The sequence below is a fragment of the Lampetra planeri genome, chromosome 21, assembly GCF_965212315.1.
Source record: "Lampetra planeri chromosome 21, kcLamPlan1.2.h2, whole genome shotgun sequence".
NCBI lineage: Eukaryota > Metazoa > Chordata > Hyperoartia > Petromyzontiformes > Petromyzontidae > Lampetra > Lampetra planeri.
Window position 1 is genome coordinate 11,312,035 of NC_136127.1, and position 22,114 is coordinate 11,334,148.

Consider the following 22,114-nt stretch of genomic DNA (forward strand, 5'->3'; position numbering starts at 1 on the left):
AACTACTCTACTGCACCCGCAATTATTTATTATAATACTGGTAGGAACCTCCTGGTTACACCAGCCCACGGGGGATTATTGTGTCCGTCCATCCGTCGTGCAGGGAGGGGCTGGGTGGGGAAGGGCTGGGTGGGGAGGGTGGGGCTGGTTGGGGAGGGTGGGGAGTGTGGGGCTGGGTGGGGGGTGGGAGGGGTGGGGCTGGGTGGGGAGGGGAGGGTGGGGAGGGGCTGGGTGGGGAGGGGCTGGGTGGGGTGGGGTGGGGAGGGGAGGGTGAGGAGGGGCTGGGTGGGGCTGGGTGGGGAGGGTGGGGCTGGGTGGGGGTGGGAGGGGTGGGGCTGGGTGGGGAGGGGCTGGGTGGGGAGGGTGGGGAGGGGCTGGGTGGGGAGGGTGGGGTTGGGGCTGGGTGGGGAGGGGCTGGTCACCCCGTGGTGCCCTTATCAACGTTAAATCTACTCACGCCGGCTTGTGCCCGCCCTCACAGTCGCCCATATTTGCGGAATACACCACGCCGCCGTTGACCCTGGCCATTGACCGAGCAACCCAACGTTCCTACCAGCTCCCTCCGCAGGAATGTGTTATTCCCCTCACCAAATCTTTAAACTTATTTTTCACGGTTGCGATGTAGTCGATGATCGTCGCAATGTGTAGCCGCAATCGAGAAATTTGCGGGTAAATCTTCAGGATTGGGATGCTTTGGTCAATACGTAGCACGAGTTATATTGTGTGTGTGGGGGGGGGGGTGTTTGCAATGTTTTTTTAAATAAAGTTATGAGAGGAAACCAGAGGAAACCCATGCAAAACATGGTGACGAACACACAAACTCAACTTCCCTCACACTTTCATACGCACTGAACCTCACTCACACCCTGTGGGTCACCGGGGGGTCAACATGCAAACCCATTGTTTTGACCGGGATATCGAGTCGTGTGATAACAGTGTAACACATTTTTTTTTGTTCCTGGGTAGTAAGTGTTATTTCCTAATTGCTTATGCCTCAAAAGTAGAGAAATTGGCTATTATTCCCCACAAACTTTGCTTTTGTGACCAGGACAGTGATATTTTGAAATTTACCTATTTTCAATAAAAAAAACTGGCGAATTTGTATCTTTTCGTTCACATAAAGTCAGAAAATAAACATATGAATAAAAATTAACATGTATTTATACTAAAGTAATACAAAAATCACTACAAAAGATTTAGAAGCGAGTAGTTTTTCGAGATTTACGATTATACTGTAAATCACTTTCACGAATCAGCCCCCAAATGTAGTCTCCCATCATGTTCTCGTTATCCTGACCTTGGTAGCGGCGTTCAAAGTCTCAGTTTATTTTTTGTTGACTTTCTTTTATATTATTATTTTTCTATCTACGTGACTTTACCGAAAGAACCAAAGAATATGAATTCCTGCAGTCCCGAAAGTTAAGTCAAAATAACATTTACTACCCAGGAACAAAAATTGTGTTACATAGTGTAATCATTAGACCAGGGACGGCATTCAATGTGTATCCAGGAAAATCTAAAGGAACTTAATTAATCAAATTTGCTTCATTAAAAGTTTCAAATCCTTCAGGAATAATGGGCTCATGTGATCTTTGCACGGAAACTGCAACAGACTGGTCTATAAACCATGATACTAAAACCAGGTTACATTTCTCAAAATCTAGTAAATTATAACCCACTTCAAGCATAAACAAAATACAATATGGTCGTTCTTTTTTAACGCTCTGGTAAGAAAACTTTTATTTTACTAGCGAGTATCTATTAGCAATTATATAACGTTTTTTTATTATAGTACAGTACACCAATTATAATAAAGGCAGACCACAATTTCAATATGGCCTTCCCATTGTAGACTGTAGTTGCCCCTGTAACTCACTATGAAAGGCTTGGTTTGCAATAGGCAGATGATATGAAGAAATTTCCATTTGAAACTCTCACGGAAGAATACGTCACCCGGTCTACATTTTTCTCAGCGCTGGATTTTTCTTCCAAATTAAGCGAGTTACAAAAAAACATACTTATTTCTGAGAAATCATTGGTGACCAGGCTGAGCCCATCAATTCACTGCACGAGGGAACCCAATCACGAGTGGCTGAAGCCAGCTCGGAGCCTTGAGCCACCCATGTGTCGGGGTTTTAAGTGTGCAGTCATTGGAAACCTGGCTTTCTAAAAACCACCAAATCACTTGCTTGTCTCTAAACCACGAGCCCAAGCAAGTGCTGGGCTCAGTGTCCGACATTTATCATTCACCATGCGTCAGTCAGCCAAGTCCACATGGGGGCGCCATTTCACATCTGTTGACGCCATTTTACATTTTATGGAGTCTCAGTTGACTAAAAAAAACTAGCAGCCACTCATAACCCAATTGTCTTCGGCGTTAGGCCACGTGTTGGGCAAATTCTTGAGAGCCTTTGCCACGCTCTCCTGTGGGCATCACAACAAGGAGAAGCTTTCGCCACATCCCGAATATGCCCAGAGAAGTGCGTGGAGAAACCTTGTCAAATGCTCGACACGTCGCCTAACTCGGAATATTAACCTTCGGTTCATCAATAACTTTGTTCGCGGACTGAAGTGCACATGTACTGCATTAAGAAGAATTGTAACACCAACGTGCTTTTATTGCAAGCTTTAATTAAAATGTTGACACCCCAGTCATAAAAATGTAACGATACAAAAGGCATGTCCGACAACACGCACAAATCCACAGGTGGCCCCGATGATGCCCCATGCATTTGCCAAGACGCGCAAGACAGCCCTCAGTTATAGTTAGATAAAAGACGGGTACATTAGTGTAACGCATGGAGCCATTTCATATTGAGGTTACTGACCCAAACCTGATGCTACTGGCAGACTCCCTTAAACCAAAATATATTTCGTACTGGCGACCGCTAAAATGACACGTTAACACTTTGGCTGTGATTAAACGTGTCGCAACACTGCACGAAAATAAATCAACCCACATGACAATAAAAACAAGTTCAGCACTAAATGAATAAAGAATAAAACGACAAACGTGCACATCACTTTAAAACATACGCAGTCCAGCGAGGTCCCCGAAGGCCTGGCCATCATGAGCCGTGGCCACAGCAGAGTTATAATCCACAATGTCATCCCTTTTAGTAAATTGCACGTGTTCATCCTCTTGTGAGCTCCTTAGCACCTTGGATGTCCAGTCAGTCCTTAATGATTAAATCACCACCACGCAAGCTACCATAGGGATGAGGGGAGAGGTTTTGATGTTAACCACGAGGTAATGTAACAATACGACCATCTCGCGATTTGATTAATTGTTACGCTTCAAGGTCACGTTTTGATTCAAGAATCGATCCCTCTTTTGTCAAATTTTTGCAGTCTCTTTTGCCCAAATGAAACTGTCCCCCATGGTGGAATATCCAGCAATGGTTGAGGGTTAATTTTTTTTAAACGATGAGCTACCTCTTTATTTAATAAAAATACAACTTTATTTGACCCGATAACCTAAAACGGAAAGCCCAAATCAGGTTCAGATGTGAATTGACGATGTCGTGACCTGGAATTTAACCTATGTGGCTTATATGGATGTGACAATTTATACCCCCCCCACACCTCGACAAATCGATTAATTCGGGTCAATATTACAACCGGTCTAGTCTTGTTTCTGTCAGTCTCGCTCGCTCCACAAGCCTCAATGTAACAGAGCATGTAATTCACGTATATCGTTCATAATGTATTCTCACAGGTGCACAGATGATTGCAAGTATCGCGCGCGATTGTAACCGATAAAACGTGTCGTGCCCACTGGTGCTTGTAGCAGGAAAGACGCCGGAACCAAGGAGCACTCGATAATCTCCTTGCTGTTTTGAAGACCGGTTCTGAGCTAGTTCATTGGCCCACATGGAAACGGCTACATTTGAGAAGGACAATTCACAACGCTCGGCAAAGTGTCGAGGTCGTGACCTCATAGTCAGGTTAGCCAGTCTCCTCGTACAAACAACAGTGCAATGTCCAAGAGTTGTTTCATTGTTTGCTCCCGTTTGTTTTCAATCCCTTTATCAAAAGTATATTTTTTTCTGTAATAGAGCACACTTAAAATAAACAAGTCACGTAAGTATGGCTCTCCGATAAGCTCTCTGGTTGAACCGGTTGTATATTCGGAACTGAAGAAGCTCGCAGCAAGTACAGCGAAACGTCGGACATCATTCTGCACAACCTCGAAAACAGAGCGGAGAGCAATATAACACCACAGCCGCAAAAATCTAAGAAGTAACACAAGTATTGACAGGAGGGGCTGGTCACCACGTTTTGAACGCGAGTTATTAAATCCACACTCTTACTTTTGCAATATGGTTTCGAAGAACATCCACGTTGCTCGAATGGCGAACACAGACGTGTCTTAAAATAACACCTCTCTTGAAACCCTTCCGGTCTAGATTCAATCCCTCGTTTTCAATCCCTCGTTTTCTAAACATTCCAACTGCCCTCCTGTACACATACCATACAATACACAAAGTTATATACAAAACATTCTATGCATGTTTGGTTATATTGGTACAGATATGTAACCTACCAATTACATACATGAGAATTAAGTGCTGTCCCAGTTTGCATGATGACAATGAGCTGGTTTAATGCGCCTCAGAAGCCAAGCAGGAGCCTGGGCATTGCTTAGATGATTGGCCACCAAGTATTGTGCACTGTGGCCAGTTGACGGCAGTGCAGAAAAATCCATTGTTTTGGACTCTCACTACATTCACCAACCAGTACGGTGAAGTATGGGTAAATAACCCTCACTGCCGACACGGTGTGGTGATGCCCTCATCCAGCAGCGTAGTGAAAAACGGCCTGGACTTGTACTCATCTAAAGCCGTACGCTCGCAGACTGTGGGGTGGCGACTTTGACACCACGACCAGTAAACAAAATGTTATCTTCGGTCTCTACGGCGCGAATCTGAACCGACCCGCGTCCATCTCTACAGCAGTGAACAAAGCTCGCTCGGCAAAAAGATGTCACAATAACGGTAAATAAATAACCAATGAGCGCAGCAGGCTCTGCTGCACTTCGCACAAAGACAAATAGCGGTCACAATAAAAATTGCAGAAAGGTCGACGGTCCCTTTTTCACGATAATTAAAATTATTACGTCTATTTAATTAATGGGTTACTAATTTGTGCCGTTTGGATAGGCCATGTCTTGATATGCCAACCATATTTACTTTCATTTCAGAAAAGCTATTGTACATTAGCAGTGGGGGGGGGCGGATACCAATTGCATACCAAAATATCGCTTATTTTGTTCCAAAGCATGTTTTGTAAATATTGTAAATGGGTTCCTCCGACAACCCTTTGCCGCTACAAACCGACCCATACCCATATATACGTGTAAAAAAACCTGTGCACAAGCATTTATATTTAAAAGTACAAGCCCTCCCCGCCGAAACCTAAGCTCTGCTTGGCGAGCGTTCAACTGCAGAGACGCGCGACCCCCACTGGGTGGCAAGCGACGCTCACTGCCCACAAAAGTAACCGACACTCCCATCGCCCTGGGAAGCCGGGTGGAGAAGGCGGCCTTGGCGTTGTTTCCATTTTTTTAACAGCCCACTGCCCCCTTCCTTCCCCCCCACCCAGTTTTACGCCGATTGTGCTATCAGCATCATGTTATAACCCTACGTATCCAATGGGATTGCTCGCAGAGCAGTGCATCCCTCTACGTTACAGAACGGCTCACAGAAGCGGATATCGCAGAACAATCTTTGAGATCTCTTCAAGTGACCTCGTGTCCACATGGTGAAGGGCAACGCTTTCCCACCCGCTCTACATATGAGAGTAATGTTCATCTCACGCATAGTCAGACTGAGCTAAAACTTCACAAAAATAAGCGCAGAGCCAAATTTTGATGCCATTGCTTTAAAAAAAAGCCAGTCATAAGTGACTGGGCTGAGATCATCAACTCTCTATACTTGGAAGCCTGGGATAATCACAGGCGGGTGAAACCTGTATTGAAACCCAGCATCTCGGCAGCGCCAGCTCAGCGCTCTGACCACGAGGTTGTATTTCAAGAGGTGGCTTGGGGGGGGAGGGGGATGGGTGCGGAGGTGTCGTGAGCGATGACAGGCGGTGAGACTCCACGTCTCAAAAGTCCATGAGCAGGCTGAACTCGGCAAATTCCCGGCGGTAGCCGAAGGAGAAGGCTGCAAGCAGCAGCGCCCACAGCAGCGCCAGAGCGCTCGCCAGCGCGCTCCAGTACAGACTCCGCGGGTCTTTCATCGCTGTGCGAAAAAACGGGAGATGAGCGGGAAAAAAAGGTCAAGCTCAGGGTGGCGAGCGCCAAGACACACGCCGACCGCAAAATGATCGGCGGCGCACCGCGGCACAGGTTTTCCTCTGCGTCTAACAACCATGTTGGAGTCTGTGTTGCTCCTTTCAAGGCTACGCCGAAAAGAAGGAACCCGGAAACGAAGTTGCATAAGTAAAGTTGCACTTGTGGCTATGTTCTCGGGTGGTACCGCGTGTCGTTGGGCATGATGTCCGACGTTTCGCTCCGCATGCTGGATGGGAGCATCTTCAGGAACTGCATTGAGCAGCTCAAATTTAAGGAGAAAATTATTTGAAAAATGGGACCTTTTTGCCAGTATCAAAGTATTAAAAATAATATTAAGTTTTACCCATTCTGGCAATAAAACAGGTGTTAAGATTTCCAAACACCAAACATAAATATTTTTAAAAGGAATCAAGTTCGCATTAACCACACGTACTTATGGTGAACATGCATGCAAACAAACGTGCTCCGATACAACAAACGTGCACTCTGAGAAATAATAAGTCGCTCAACTCGGTCCCTTGTAAACAAACTCCCAAACAAGTGGGGCGAACCGTCAAGACATCATGACGAAAAACAGGCGGGATCACCCGAGAACACATCGGAGAGTGATTACGTTTGTCACGCGACAGACAACTCTTCAAAAGCAGAAGCGTGTGAGAAGGCGCGGGAGCCAGTGCGGATGAGAGGTAAATGAATGGACCTCACAAGTAGATCTGTGATCTGATACCATCTAGAGGCTGCGCTAAAACGGGACCACGTTAATGCTTGCTTTCTGCCAGGGGGCCCCCGAATGAAAATCTGTACCCTCCGTGGCCACACAACACCGAAAGATCAAATGCCATGCTGTTAAAAGAAACAAAAATCCAAAAACATTATGTAAAAAAAAAGTCAGCAATTCCCAAAGATCCCCTTCACGAACTGAAAAATAAATAATATTTTCCCTTTGAATTGGAATGCCTGACACTGCCGACAGGCTATGAATAGGCAATGTGGCTCAGCTTGGGTTTCATGGCTAATGAGCTGTGTTACCACAAATATCACGACGGGCCCTGTCGGTGAGCTACTGCGTGGACGGTGCTAATTGTGGTCGGCTTTTCAATTAAACAATAAAAACACAAGTGCGCTTCGCGATTTAGTTTTCACCGACGAGCAACGTGCAAACGAAAGCCAAATAGTGTAAACAGCAAGGATGAGCGGAGGCACAGTGGTTAGCGTACTGCGCTATGTACCAGGTGACCTGAATTATATTCTAGAATCGGTCTTCGTCCTCCTCCAGGTAAACTCAGCCTCAAATGTTCACAATACTTGCCTAGCAGTCTATTAAAGGTTAGACACCTCGAATTAGCATGGTTGGCTACGTACGGAGTGAAAGAAGTTCAACATACATACATGGGGATCTTTGTCTTTGTGCATGAGAGTAGTGGCGGTGGTGCAGTAATTACCGCACTGCGTTATGAATCTGGTGATCTCTATTCAATTCCCGACAATGGCTAACACGAGTGGTGAGTGATGTTTGAACCAGTCGTGGGCACCCCACCATCACCAACCAGCATTGCCCTGCCTGGTGAAGTATGGTCAAACAGCCCCCATGAGTGTGTGCTTTATTCAGCAGTGGATTGGCAAAAGGGGCAGTGAATTACTTTGAATCAATAAAACAAAAAAACCACACTAACTCCAAAAGACATGATCACACGAGCAGAGATTATTACAAACTCATCCATTGCTGTGCAGCATTATGGGTAAGAGCACAGATGAGCATATATCTGTTCTGTGTGTCAACATGAATAATGTTTCCGTCCATCAACCTGTTGGCTTTCTAGATCAATTATAATCCAGCTGTATTTGTGTAAGCACGGAAACTCTGGACAGATTGAAACCGTCCGGGTCCCATCAGCAGCGTTAAATAAACGCTGCTGGATTGCCAGATGCTCGTGAACAGCAACATCTTGGAGCCCAGGTCCAACTCATTTTGTGAAGTTTGCGAGTCCAGTCCATAAGCTGGTGGTATAGAGTTGGTAAAGATTCACATCCCACCCAACTCACAACCCTCCGCCACTAAACATTTGCCAAATTGTCACGTCTTCGAGAATGAAGATATTATTTGTCTTGTTTGTACGGCCTCATTTGCAATGTGCACCTCATGTGTCCATGGATTAAATCTATCGGTGTGGAGTTTTGAGCGTAACGCTCTGGTATGCGTGGTGGGTTTTCCCCAGATCTCTTAGTTATTGAAAAAAAAAGTGGTCTCCGAATGCGATGTGGCTCGTGTGGTATAGACGGAACAGTGTGGAGAGGGCGGTGAGGTGGTGTGGACCGAATGGCATAGCCTTACTCTCTTGTCTGTGGCAGGCGAGGGCGAGCATCGTGATGCTGCCCGTCAGTGCGATGAGCGACGCCAGCACTCCGCTCGCCAGGAAGTAGCGGAGGCCCCGCAGCCAGCTGCGCCAGTAGTCCTGCAGGTACATGGCGTGGGTGACGAACACCCACAGCGCCAGCACGCCTGCAACAAACACAACAAGAGGCAGCAATTACCATGCTTAGATTGCGTGGAAAGTCGCGGCAGATCGTCAGGTAGTACCGATTAAGGTTAGCACGGCGCACGAATGAGGAGGTGGTGCAAACTAGAGCTGGGATAATCAATCGACTAAAAAATTTAGATCGGCTCCTTTTCGCATTCTATTACACAAGCCCATTTAAAACTGTTGGTTGCCCCGGTATACTGCCTTCCAAAGGCACGAAACCCCCGATATTTAGTCCATGCCCAACGTGATGCGGCCGACTATGCGGGCGATGTCATCACCCCCCCCACCTCCGTCGAACGGAAGACGTGAGAACAAACGCGAGGTTTTTTTATTTTCTCCCCAACTATGTTTGTCTCACCCAATGCGTCGTGTACTCGAATCGATAAACAGTCATCAATTTCTTGAAATATTTGGATAGCCCAGCTCTTGATCGGCAGCGTCCGTCAAACGCTTGTTGCTCAAGGCCAACGGGGCCAAGAGCGTGGGCATGAAGCAACCGGGAAGCCTGTGTTTGCCACCGCCGGTCTGCCAATAGGGAGGACGCTGCCAATGGCGTAACCGTTGCCACATGAGACCCGCAACGCAGGTGCCGCCAGTTCCATATCACGGCCGCTGCAGTTGAAACAACGTTCCAAGTTTCTTAATGCCACCCCACCCCCCGCCACGTCTGTCGGCCCAGCAGATAGGCAGATCGCTTAGGGTGCGGAAACGTGCGAGTACTCAGACCCCTTTCCACGTGGAAGAGTAGGCCAAATACCTTCGAGAGCGGCCCTTTCTAAAGCTCCATCTAATATGAGAAGCTTACAGCAGCAGTGGCATGAGCAAGCAATTGCAGGGCTGCACCTTTACCCTTTTACGGTGGCGTGGGATGCAGACTGATACACCTGCATGCCAGCAAATCCACGGAGGACTGCGGTGAGGCAGGGTGGGTGGGTGCGAGGTGTGTGTGGGGTGGAGAATGGTGGCACAGTGGTTCGCGCACTGTACTATGAACCCAGACATCTGAATTCAATTCCCGGCGATGGCTGATTATATATAATCAGTGGCGATTATCCAAACCGGTCCTGGGAGCTCCCCTCGTTCGACTCGGCCTTAAATGAGTACTTTGTGCAGTGTGCAAACATCGGAAACTGAGGAGACAAAGGCGGGCGCTGCCAGGCGTGGTGCTGGCCACACCACCACCTCGTGCTGGCTTTGAAACGTGCTTGCTAACAGCACTTGTCCTCAACAGTCTCGTGCAGGCTACACGGGGGAACTTTGTCTTTGTGTGTATATGTGTGTGTATGTGACCTCACAACAGTGGGGAGCGGTAGTGTAGCGGTTAGCGCGCTGCGCTATGAACCTGGCGACCCGGGTTCGATTCCCACTCACGGCCAACACCAGTGACGATTATCTGAACCGGTACTGGGCCTCCCCTAGGTCGACTCAGCCTCAAATGAGTACCTGGTGCGATGTGTAAACATCGCCACTGGGGAGACAAAGGCGGTCGGGCGTGGTGCTGGCCACCCACCCCCTCGTGTGCCGTTCCGGCCTTCATAGGTGCTCGCTAACAGCACTTGCCCCTACAGTCTGTTAAGGCTACACGGGGGACCTTTGTGTGTGACCTCACAACAGCAAGCAGAGGCACGCCGGTCAACCGGCTAGCGCCTGCCCGCCCGCGGCAGTTAGCCAGAGTGTGGACACTTAACATTTGCGGCCAACTCGTTTGTTTTAAATTTTAAAACACCTTACACACACACATATATATACACATTACGAGGATATTTTCATCTCCAAAGAAAAAGTTCCCCCGTATCGCCTTTTAATCAGACTATTGGGTAAAGTGCTGTTAGCGAGCACCTGTGAAGGCCGGCGTGGTGCACAAATGGGGTTGGGTGGCCAGCACCACTCCTGGCAACCTTTACCGATGTCACCCCAGTGCTGCTGATTGGGCCATTGCACCAGGTACTTAATTCAGGCTGAGCCGACCTAGGAAAGGCCGTGGCTGGAAATCGAACGCAGGTCGAACACAGGTCGCTGGGTTCGTGGCACAGCGCACGAACCAATGCGCAACCGCTCCCCACTCACGCACGAGGCATAACATCTCCTTAGTGGCCCACACAGTGGGCCACATCACACATCCACATGTCAGCATGCCAGCCTTAAGAAGTGCTCGCAAGCAGCACTTTCCTCAACAGTCCGTGAAAACCATGCGGCCACGGCTCCACCCATGCACACACTAGTCACGTACAAAGACAAAGATCCCCGTATAGCCTTACTAGACTGTTGGGGCAAGTGCTGTTAGCGAGCAACCTATGAAGGCCGGCACGGCACACGAGGACGTGGGTGGCCAGCACCACGCCCGGTCGCCTATGTCTCCCCAGTGGAGATGTTTACACACTGCACCACGTTACTCATTTGAGGCTGAGTCGACCGAGGGGATGCCATGAACCGGCGCGGATAATCGTCACTGGGTGTTGGCCGTGAGCGGGAATCGAATTCGGGTCTCTGGGTTCGTAGCGTAAGAGCTCTAACCACTACACTACCGCTCCCCACACCAGACACACGTGCACACACGCGCACACACGCACACACACGCACTCTCACATACCAGCACGTGAGCACATTCACAAACGCCACGGTCGGGCCAGAGGCGCGCGCGCACACACAGGGAAATTACGGTAGGACAGCGGAATGTTTTGAAAGTGAACCGGGGCAGGATTTACTCGGGGTTGGAAAGGGGGTGGGGGGGGAAAAGACGGAAAAACATTTAAACCGACGTCTCCATGCCAACAAGCCCCCGCCTCCACACCTCCCTTCCCCAAAAGGCCCCCCCTCGCCCCCTCCCCATCATCTCAGTTCCCTCCCACCCCACCATCCATTTCCCCAGGGTCTACTCTGTGAGCTGCTGGTCCGTCAAGAACTAAATTTGGTGCAGAGGGTGAGGGAGAGTAGTTCCTCTGGCGCTCGAACTGGGTTACTATTTAGATTATGTTGCTGCTAGAAATTTCCACGTGATCAGCCACTTTGTTGAGCTAACATGTGGCCAGGTTGCTTCTGAAAAATAAGTTCATAGCTCAGTGAAAAAAAAGTTACGTTTTTGAAAATATTTTGTATAAGTGTTTTGTTTACATATTCTTGGTTCTTTCGGTAAAGTCACGTAGAATGGAAATAATAAAATAATATAAATATAAAACAATAAAAATTCTCACGACGTTTCTTATTATTTCCCTTCTACGTGACTTTACCGAAAGAACCAAGAATATGAATCCCTGCAGTCACGAAAGCTTTAAATCAAAATTTGATTTGTTTACCTTTCCTATACTATGCACTCCTATCGTGTTTTTGTATTGTTTGTTATTGCAACGTTCTGACCCCGTGCCCCTACTGAACATCTGTGAAAAAGAGATTTATAGCTCATCAGATTCCTCCTCCAGTATAAATAAATATTCTGATGCTAATTCTGGGTTCACTTGCCCAGCTCAAGACTCTGCAAAGCCCAACCATAGTCACCATCATCCTGCTCATGACTTCACCAAATCGGTAATCGCGTTTATAACTCCGAAAACAATAAGTAATATTTAAAATAACTTTTTTTTAAACACGCTTTAATTAAATGTACCGTACGAGTAATGGCAGAACTCCACGACTCCAGGAAGTGGCCCCGAAGCTTGCCATAACGTAAGGGACCGTGGTCATTTACAGGCAACGTCAGTTGAGCGTGGACAATTAGACCCAAGCCGAAACATAACATATAAAAAATGTTTAAAAATATTTTTTTATTATTATATAATATAGTATTGTCATCAGTATGACATACGTATACCAAGTTTGCAGTCGATACCACATTGGGAAGTGGGTTAAAATTGAGTTACAAGATTTGAGGATACAACAACGACAGGAAGAGCGAGTTAAAAAAAAAGCGTGTAACAAAAGGAGACTTTCAAGGACGGGCATTGGTGCCGAACGTCGCCGTGAACTTCAACACAAGAAATGTGTCGATTTAAAGCTTTCGTGACTGCAGGGATTCATCTTCTTGGTTCTTTCGGTAAAGTCACGTAGAAGGGAAGTAATAAAATAATAAAAATAAAACATTAAAATAATTCTCACGACGTTTCGGCCACAATGCAAGCAGCCGTCCTGGTTTTCACCTGAGGACGGCTGCTTGCGTTGTGGCTGAAACGTCGTGAGAATTATATTATTATTTTTATTATTTTATTACTTCCCTTCTACGTGACTTTACTGAAAGAACCAAGACGACAAGAAATGTCCTTTTACAAAATACGAGTTGCAAGTTTGCGACTACTTCACCGCCAGCCTGAAGTATGGTCAAGTAACCCTAAATGCCTGCGCGGAGGGGCATTCAGCCAGCAGTGGATTGACAAACGGGTTGTACAAAGCGATCAGTTCATAATTGGAGGTCACGGGGTCAAATCCTGGTTGGGAGTTGACTCCGCCCAGCATCCCTCTGGGTGCCACGGTGGCAAGATGTTAACGCGTCTGGTATGTAGGAGGTCGTGGGTTCGATCCCGACCTTGACGCCTGCTGTACATTTGTAGTTTGCGTGTCTGTCTCTCTGTGGTCGCGTGGATTTTTTTCTAGGGGGTCCTCCGGTTTTCCCCTCCACATTTAGAAACGTGCCTTTATATTATTTGGCTGCTGTCAATTTCCACACGATAAGCCACTTCGTTGAGCTATCTTATGTGGCCAGGTGCTCTTCTGAAAAAGGGCTATATAGCTCAGAGGGCATTACCTGCTAGAATTAAAATAGTTTAATAAGTACTACTTTGTGGGATAGTCAACAGTGGTTGGTTGTCCTATGGATAGACTCACTCCCACCATAGGTATGTGGAATTTCCACCACTTGCTTTGCAGGGCTGTAAACGGGAGATAGGCACCAATGTTTCAATGCTCATTTGAGGAGGAAATCACCCTGACCTTGTTTTTGATAGAACAGTACACAGAACTGAACTTTTGTTCTTTTTTATTTATTACTTACATTACGCTTGTTTACCCAAGTTTTTTTTTGTGGTAGGTCACATGTTGCTACAAGCCATCCCTATTGGGTAATTTGCAGCTCATCTTTAAGCGCTGGGGTATAAACGGCCAATGCCCGTTACACCGATCGTACGAGCCAATAGGTAAACCATCGGGCAGTGTTGTCACTATCACCACGCTACTATTGGTGAATCGGAAATCGTTAATCATCTCGCTTATGACTTGAGACTCCAAAGTTGCACCAAGATGAAAATCCACCAACTTAAGCGCTGCACCTTGACCTCGCGTTTTGTTTCGGCAAAAAAAACATATCACGTCTCTACTCTTTGGTTCTTTCAGTAAAGTCACGTAGGTATAAAACAAAATAAAGTGGGCCCACTTCAGCAATTGTTTCTTGCTGTGGTTGTCCCACGTGATGACGGACGCTTGTGTTGCGCCCGAAACGTCGTGATTTAATTGATTTTATTTTACACCTACGTGACTTTACCGAAAGAACCAAACTTCAAATCTAGATTCGATCACGTCTCCATCAGCAAACAATGGGGGCAAAATACCAAGGTTTTGGTCGTATGGCAACAAGGCCATCTGGAACGGTATGCTGTTTGTGGGGGGTGAAGCTGTGACACAGTGATTGGTGCACTGCGCTTCAAACCCGGTGAGCTGAGGTTTTCTTTTCAGCCACGGCTAACATCAGTGCCAAGTCTCAACCCCCACCCCCCTCCTTCCCTTCATTCACCAACAGGTAAGGACCGGCGTGGTGAAGTATGGTCGAACAACATAACCAAAAAGGCACTGGTGAAGGCCTTCATCCAACCAAGTGTATTGACAAAGGGGTGAACATGAATTGATTATGAATGATACTAATGTCAAACACAAAGGAATGGTCGCCATTATCTTCCATGTTTGTCATATTTTGTTGGGGAGGCCTCCATCCAGCAATGGATTGACCACGTGCTGCTGTAAATTATTTCTTAATAAAGCGGCACGTGAAGGTGAACATGGACGCCAGAACGCTTCCGAAAATGTGTTGCGGAACTAAAAAAAAAATTGTTTAGAGTCACGAGTGACGTCAGCCTTATTTTGACAGCTCATTTTTAACCGGTGCACTTATCGCGAACTCTAACGAGACAAACGCGTCGGTGTAATCTGTTGCTGGGCTAAAAGTGAGAACCCGAGCTCGCATTTAACTTAGCAGAGGCGTGTTCGGTCATGCCCGATGCTTGAACTTCTGAATACCAAGTTCTAAAACAATCAGCTTCATCATCAGCTCACTGTCTATCCGCTGCTGGATGAAGGGCTCCCCACGCCCATCGCGTCCGTCACGGTGCCACGATCCATCTCACTTCTGCGCGTGAAAATTATCTCATCAACTGCCATTCCGTCACCAGCCTCGTCCATGCGCGATTATCCTTTATACTCGCGGCCTAATCAATGGGTGACGTGGCCCCAGTGGAAGGGCGTTTGGCGCTTGCTGCAGAGGTTCGCAGTTCGAATCCAGCGGCCGCCCTGGTTATTACTGCGGTCGTGTAGTAACCAGAGTAACACTACTGCTTCACAGTGGAAGACCCCCTGATGTTAAAGACGTTAAAGACCCCCTGATGTCATTCGCAAGAGCAGGCCATTGCTTGCCTGCTTAAGGGTCCTAATTTGACCAAATGATCCACAAAAATTTAATTGGAATCATAAATATCAATAAATCGCCCCCCACTGGTAGACTCATGGCCCAGTGATCGATAACGTGACAGACTATACCGGTTCATCGAGTTATCAACCGATTAAACAAAATAAACCTGAAACTGGAAGCATTGTCTCCTGCCCAAGCCCACTTACTTTCCTTAATCGTCAATGTGTTTCTAATTTGTGTCTAATCTGTTCCCCGATCCACGTGTTCCTCTTTGTATCTCGGTTTCATTTCAAGCATGTATCCATTTATGCTACTTTGTGCACTCATTGGGGTTTTTTTTAATTTTCTACATCAATGTCCGTGTTCCTGATTAATTTGTCATATGCAATGATTGAAAACTTTCCTCTTCCGTCATACTAATATTGTTGCTTTTCATCATGAACATTCAGCACTCTCTCACCTGCCCTGCCACTAGGGGCGATGTCCACTGTGCGACAGTCGAACCGATATTTTTAATCCTCAGATAAATAATTGAGCCAAATGTTGTGTAGAACCAACAAAACGTATATGATGGGTCATTTTGTGCAGTCATTGGCGACTGGGCTGAGACCATCAGTTGATTATACTTGAGAAGTGTAATTACAAGCGGCTGCCTGGATTCCAATCCAGGACCATGAGTGTCAGCTCACCGCTCTGTGACAACCAAGGCAACCAGCCACCTCAAATAATAGTTTTTTTTTAAGACCTTTATTTAAGACAAGGTGACGGCCTAGTGTTAAAGGGACAAAGGCACTACTTGTAAATGTACACCGTGGAGTAACCACAGCTTCACTGCTGGGTAAAGCTCTTACATTATAAGGACAACAATTTCAATTTAAATAGCATCTCAATGCGACCGCATCTCAATGCGACCGCATCTCAATGCGACCGCATCTCAATGCGACCGCATCTCAATGCGACCGCATCTCAATGCGACCGCATCTCAATGCGACCGCATCTCAATGCGACCGCATCTCAATGCGACCGCATCTCAATGCGACCGCATCTCAATGCGACCGCATCTCAATGCGACCGCATCTCAATGCGACCGCATCTCAATGGGCTTAACGCAAGTGGGGAGCAACGTGTGGAACAACATTAGGGAAGAGGGTGAAATGGGAAGGAGGGGGGGGCTGATGAGGGCAGGGACATGCGGGAGAGGAGAGGGAGAGCGACACAGCGCATGGCCCAGGACCAGACAGCCAGGCCAAGCACATTGGGGACGAACCAATCGCGGGACCCAACGAGCCCCAGGGGCAGCCCAATATGTTAACTACCTCGCCTGGTATACAGGAGGTCGTCGGTTCAATCCTGACCCTGACTCTTGTATATTTGGAGTTTGCGTGTCTCTCTCTCCGTGGTCGCGTGGATTTTTCTCCGGGTCTTCCAGTTTTTCCCTCCACATGTAGAATCGTGCATTTAACGTATATGGCTGCTATACATTACCACATGATAAGCCACTTTGTTGAGCTATCATTTGTGATAGACAAATGATAGCTGGTGCTACTACTGCTAACTAGTAGCCCCAGCGAGTCACAGGGAAAGCCAGAAAGCAGAGGTCCAGGCGACAACGCAGCCAAAAACAACTTTTGACAAAATATTTTAGTGGGCTGCAAAGGAGGCAGCGACTGACAAACATCCTCGGCGTTCAGTGGCATGTGGGGGGAATCGAAAGGGAAAGGACGTGGAACTTGCTCGCCCACAGGATGCATGGGAAAGTGGACACCGCACATATGGGCACCGATTGGGCCCCCTGTTAAATGTGGTCGGAACCTACAACCGCCCCGCACCCCAACACTGGCCGTGTGGGATAGCGTGCCACGTGACACCTGTTAACCACTGATGATTACATTTTTTTCTTTGCAGTCTTGGTTCATTCAGAAGTCAATCCACTGCTGGATTAAGGCCTCCCCCCATGCAATGTACGCAATACTGGCCGATTAAGTTTTTCACCATGCTGGCCAGTTTGTAGCTTGAAGGTGTGGTCTAAGGCCAGGACAAGTGAAGATATCGCTCACCACTGATGCTAGCCATGGCTGGGAATGAAACTCGGCTCACCCAGTATCTGTACAGCCACAACCCTACCCCTAAGTACCATCACCGAAATACATTCAAGCGGGAACAATTACACATGCGATACAATTACAGTGAATAGTGGAAACGCAGGACATAATGTAGGATACATATTATTGGTTCTTTCGGTAAAGTCACGTAGAAGGGAAATAATTAAATAATAATCTATTACAAAAGCTTTAAATCGAAATATAATGTAGGATGTTGTCGAAACTGGTTTTCGTCATACATAAAGGACATTCTTCACTTTCTGTTTCCACCTCGTATCGCCACAGTATGGCTGTGGTTTCTCTCACTTCATGAAACGACAAAAAGAGGCTTTAACTTCCGTTCCCACGCAGCCGCTACCGATTATAAGCACAGCCCTGTCTTCCTCACGCGCTCACTCTGCCTTTCCATCAGTTCCACCCGGCCAAAAATCTCCTCTGTACAAGTGGGTTGGCGTTGTGCTGAGAAACCAGCGACCAGAGTTCGATTCCCGACCACGACTCACATCAGTGGTGAGTGATATCGGAACAGGGTCATAGGATCATGCCATTCTCTCCCCCCGCAACCCCTTTTCACCAACCCACACCGACTAGCATGAAGTGTGGTAAAAAGCCCATGACTGACATCCATTGGTGATTTGGGAATGGCCGGAATTTCTTATTTAGTTGATGAGAGCTCATGAATGATTTAACCGTTCGCACAAGGTCAAGTATACGCAGCTCGGAAGTCATCCGTGACAATCAATCCCGAAATTGGACAATTGTGGTCAGGATGTCTGTGACATCAGCATTGGAATTTCGTGTTTTAAGAGATTTGAAGACTCCCATTTTAAAATTAAACACCACATTGGATGGAGTCGAGTGACTGTGTGTGTGTACGTGTTTCTATCTCACAACAACGAGCGGAGCGCCGGGTACAGTAGGGGGCACAGGCGGTGCATCAGCCAGTCATCTCGGTCATCTCAGTCAGTCGACCTGTGGCACCTGGGTCTGCCCCGTGACCTCCTGCCAGCGGGCATTCGACACTTCACGTGGTCTCAAGGTGCACATGGCCTGGCACAAGCGTCGTGGTGACGTCACCGCCACTTAGTGGCGAATGGCAGTTGTTGTTGTTTCTATCACACAAAGTAAACCCTAGTTGTTCCGTGTCAATGTGCCAAATTTCACCAAATACACTTGGCTCATAAATTTACAGCATCAGGACAAACATTTAAAAAAACCTAGGGTCTGCAAATTCGGTGACAAGCTGGCCTGTTCAACGAGCTGTAACGCAGCTCAATCGAGAAGGCCTGCGGGCTGGGTTTCTATTTCCACATGCGGGCCCTCTCTGTCCGGCACTCAATAAATCAAATTGCTTATTTATAACCAAGTGAGAGTCTATTGACAAAACTATTGTTTCACACGGAGGGATCTGGTGAAGGCAACATGACTCAACGTGGTCGCACAAACACAGCTGACCAGATGTAGCAGAGATAAAGGAACTGTAACCAGGTGGGAGCCCATTGGCATGAGATTTAATCTTTTGAAGTGAGACCTGGGTTTAATGCCTTAAAACGCCACTTTTAGGAATGCACCAGATAATTTCAGAATTATATAAAGAGCATGTGAATTGACAAAAAATGGTCACATTTGTTTTGTTTTCGTCATCTGTTGTATTTCAGGACTTGTCCCGTTCAACCGAGTCCATAACTCAACTGCATAACAGTTGGGTGGCGGTCGTACTTGAAAAACAGTGTGATAAAAGTCTGAAAAGTATACTGTACACACTGATGTCTCCATCACCGTGTGACTATTGATGTTCTGTACTAAGAGATGTCCTGTCACTCCACTTACTATAACGAGATACACACCCACAAAAAAAAAACCTGCCAAACAAAATCTACTTTCAGGAAAGAGCATTTGTTTATTAAGAGGGCATGACCTGACATGGAGACTGGACAAAAACACAGTGATCCGTCACTCCATCCTCTTATCGTCACCAAACTTTGACTCTCTGGACAACGGAGGTGTTGTGGATTAATTATCAAGGTTGTTTGTATGACTCCGCAAGTCTCTATAATCGGCTGTGTAAACACAGCCATCGCGATCCCTCACATTAAATGACAGTGGGAACAGGTCATCTTTCCTGCCCTAATTCTAATCTTGTCCCTGAACCCTGCCACATCTGGCAATAAATCGCAGCACTGGTCACAGAGAGGCTGTCCAGCCGACCACTTGTTGTTATTGTTGTTGTTATTGTTGTTATTGTTGTTATTGTTGTTGTTATTGTTGTTGTTATTGTTGTTATTGTTGTTGTTATTGTTGTTATTGTTGTTTCCTGCACTGCCCTTTGCTGCCCGGACCTGATCATCATGTCCCTATCCCTCCCCTGCGCTGCCTCCAAACATGTCTGTGCTGTACATCTTACGATCCATGCCGCCTCCCTGTCAATCATCCCCTGAGCACAACTGCATACACATCAACCCCCTATCAGTGCCTACCAATTCAGACCTTATTCGTGACCCCGTGCCCCTAAAACATCTCAACGTTCATCCTACAAGATGCCATCATAAGGGAGAAACAAACAAAGACAAACATTATGTTACTAAACAAAAACTGTTTCATATATTAATTTTGGTAATTGGTGTCCATGATGATAATTAGCATGCTACTACTGTCTGTGATCGTGCATGCTGCTGCTTGCTTGATATGTGGATTCACAACACTCACATACCTGTCAACCCCTGACCAGTGCCCTACCTTGTTACAGACCAATTCAGACCTTTTGGGTCATCCCGTGCCCCGATAAATCTCAACATTCATCCCACAAAGTGCCATCACGAGGGAGAAATAGAAATACAAAAATTTACCCGTATTGTGAAACGTCTGGACCTGAACATGCAATTTCCCTGTACAAGAACACGAGGTACCCGTATGGGGTTGGCAGGAATGCAAATTGAATGCCCTTCACAACCATAACGCGCCACGTACGTACAGTACGTGGGACTTCTTTCGCACCGTACGTAGCCAAACAGAGGTGTGGGAAAAGGCAACAAACTAAACACAAAAAATAGTTCTGGGCTAGGCGGTGGGCAGCAGTGCAGCAAATCCATTGTACTGCACTTCTAGGCTCCCACACCTTTACCAGCCGGCACTGATCATCGTGGTGGTGAAGTTAATTATGGATCAACACAACCACCACTCCATCCCCACACGTCATAGACATGTCACCTTGCCCACAGCCCTGTCAGTAAACCACAGCACTGCCCAGAGAGAGGGTGCCCAGGCCGACCACCCCACACCTCCAATTAGCACGGTTGTTTAACGTACGGTGCGAAAGAAGTTCAACCAACAACACAAACAAACACAAACACGTTACAACCAAATTTTGATTTAAAGCTTTCGTGACTGCAGGGATTCATATTCTTGGTTCTTTCGGTAAAGTCACGTAAAAGGGAAATAATAAAATAAAATAAATATAAAACAATAAAAATTCTCACGACGTTTCGACTGCAACACAATTTCCTTGCTGTGGATTTCACACCTGATGATGATTGCTTGTGTTGCAGTCGAAACGTCATGAGAATGTTTATTCTTTTATATTATTTTATTATTTCCCTTCTACGTGACTTTACCGAAAGAACCAAGAACACGTAACAACCACTGCCTGTAAACCTGTAATCCCCTCCGGACCCCCCCTTGCCTAGATCCCCCGCCGACCACCCCACGTCCATCAGGGCACGAATCCAGGCTCTGACCCTTGGCCCTCTCTCTACCCACAGGCCCTTCGTCCCCGCCGCCGTCGCCCGCGTGTCTCTCACCAGAGAGGCCGCCCAACGTGGCCGTCCAGATCTGCTCGTACACGAAGATCCACACGCAGAAGACGGCGACGCCGAAGAGGAATCCCAGCACGGCCATCGCCAAGCGCAGCCGAAGCGCCGTTCGCCCGACCGCCATGGCCTCCTCCCTCCTCGGTCACCACCAGCACCGCCAAAAGGACAAAAATCCCTCACAGCTCCCTCCCTCCCTGCCTGCTCCGTGTAGCCTTGACAGACTGCCGGCACGGCCAGCAAGCAAGCACGCACGCACGCACGCCCGGCCGCCTTTGTCTCCCCCAGTGGCGATGTTTTTAACCAACTACCGCGGCCCCGAGGCAACTCGTTTGAGGAGCCGAGGCGACCTCAGGCGAGGGGAGGCCCCCAGGGACTCGTCACCGGTTGTCGGCGTGGCCGTGAGCGGGAAGAGAACTCGGGTTCGCCGGGCTGCTCAGGAACCGCCACCAACAACTACAACCACCACCAACCACCAACCTCGATCACCAACAGCCTCTCTGATCGCCACCGCCTTCCACTCACCGTTGGCGCCTGAGCGCGAGTCGGCAGAGCGCCATCTTACGTGGGGCTCTCAACTCTCTCGTCCCCCCCCCCACCACCGTGCCCCCCCCCCACCACCGTGCCCCCCCCCCCACCACCGTGCCCCCCCCCCCACCACCGTGCCCCCCCCCCACCACCGTGCCCCCCCCCACCACCGTGCCCCCCCCCCACCACCGTGCCCCCCCCACCACCCCCCCCCACCACCACCCCCCCACACCACTACCCCCCCCACCCACCACCAC

At 47.7% G+C, this 22,114-nt stretch overlaps 1 protein-coding gene across 1 annotated transcript; it reads right to left on the reverse strand.

Moving 5' to 3' along the window:
• Window positions 1-2,611: 2,611 nt before the first annotated feature.
• Window positions 2,612-21,848, reverse strand: LOC144724677 (heme transporter hrg1-A-like). The gene is made up of 3 exons (XM_078603984.1): window positions 21,321-21,848; window positions 8,631-8,798; window positions 2,612-6,245 (listed from the first exon to the last, which is right to left on the reverse strand). Exons 1-3 carry the CDS (start codon window positions 21,454-21,456, stop codon window positions 6,109-6,111), a joined length of 441 nt encoding a protein of 146 aa, XP_078460110.1. The 5' UTR covers window positions 21,457-21,848; the 3' UTR covers window positions 2,612-6,108.
• Between the last annotated feature and the right edge of the window lie 266 nt (window positions 21,849-22,114).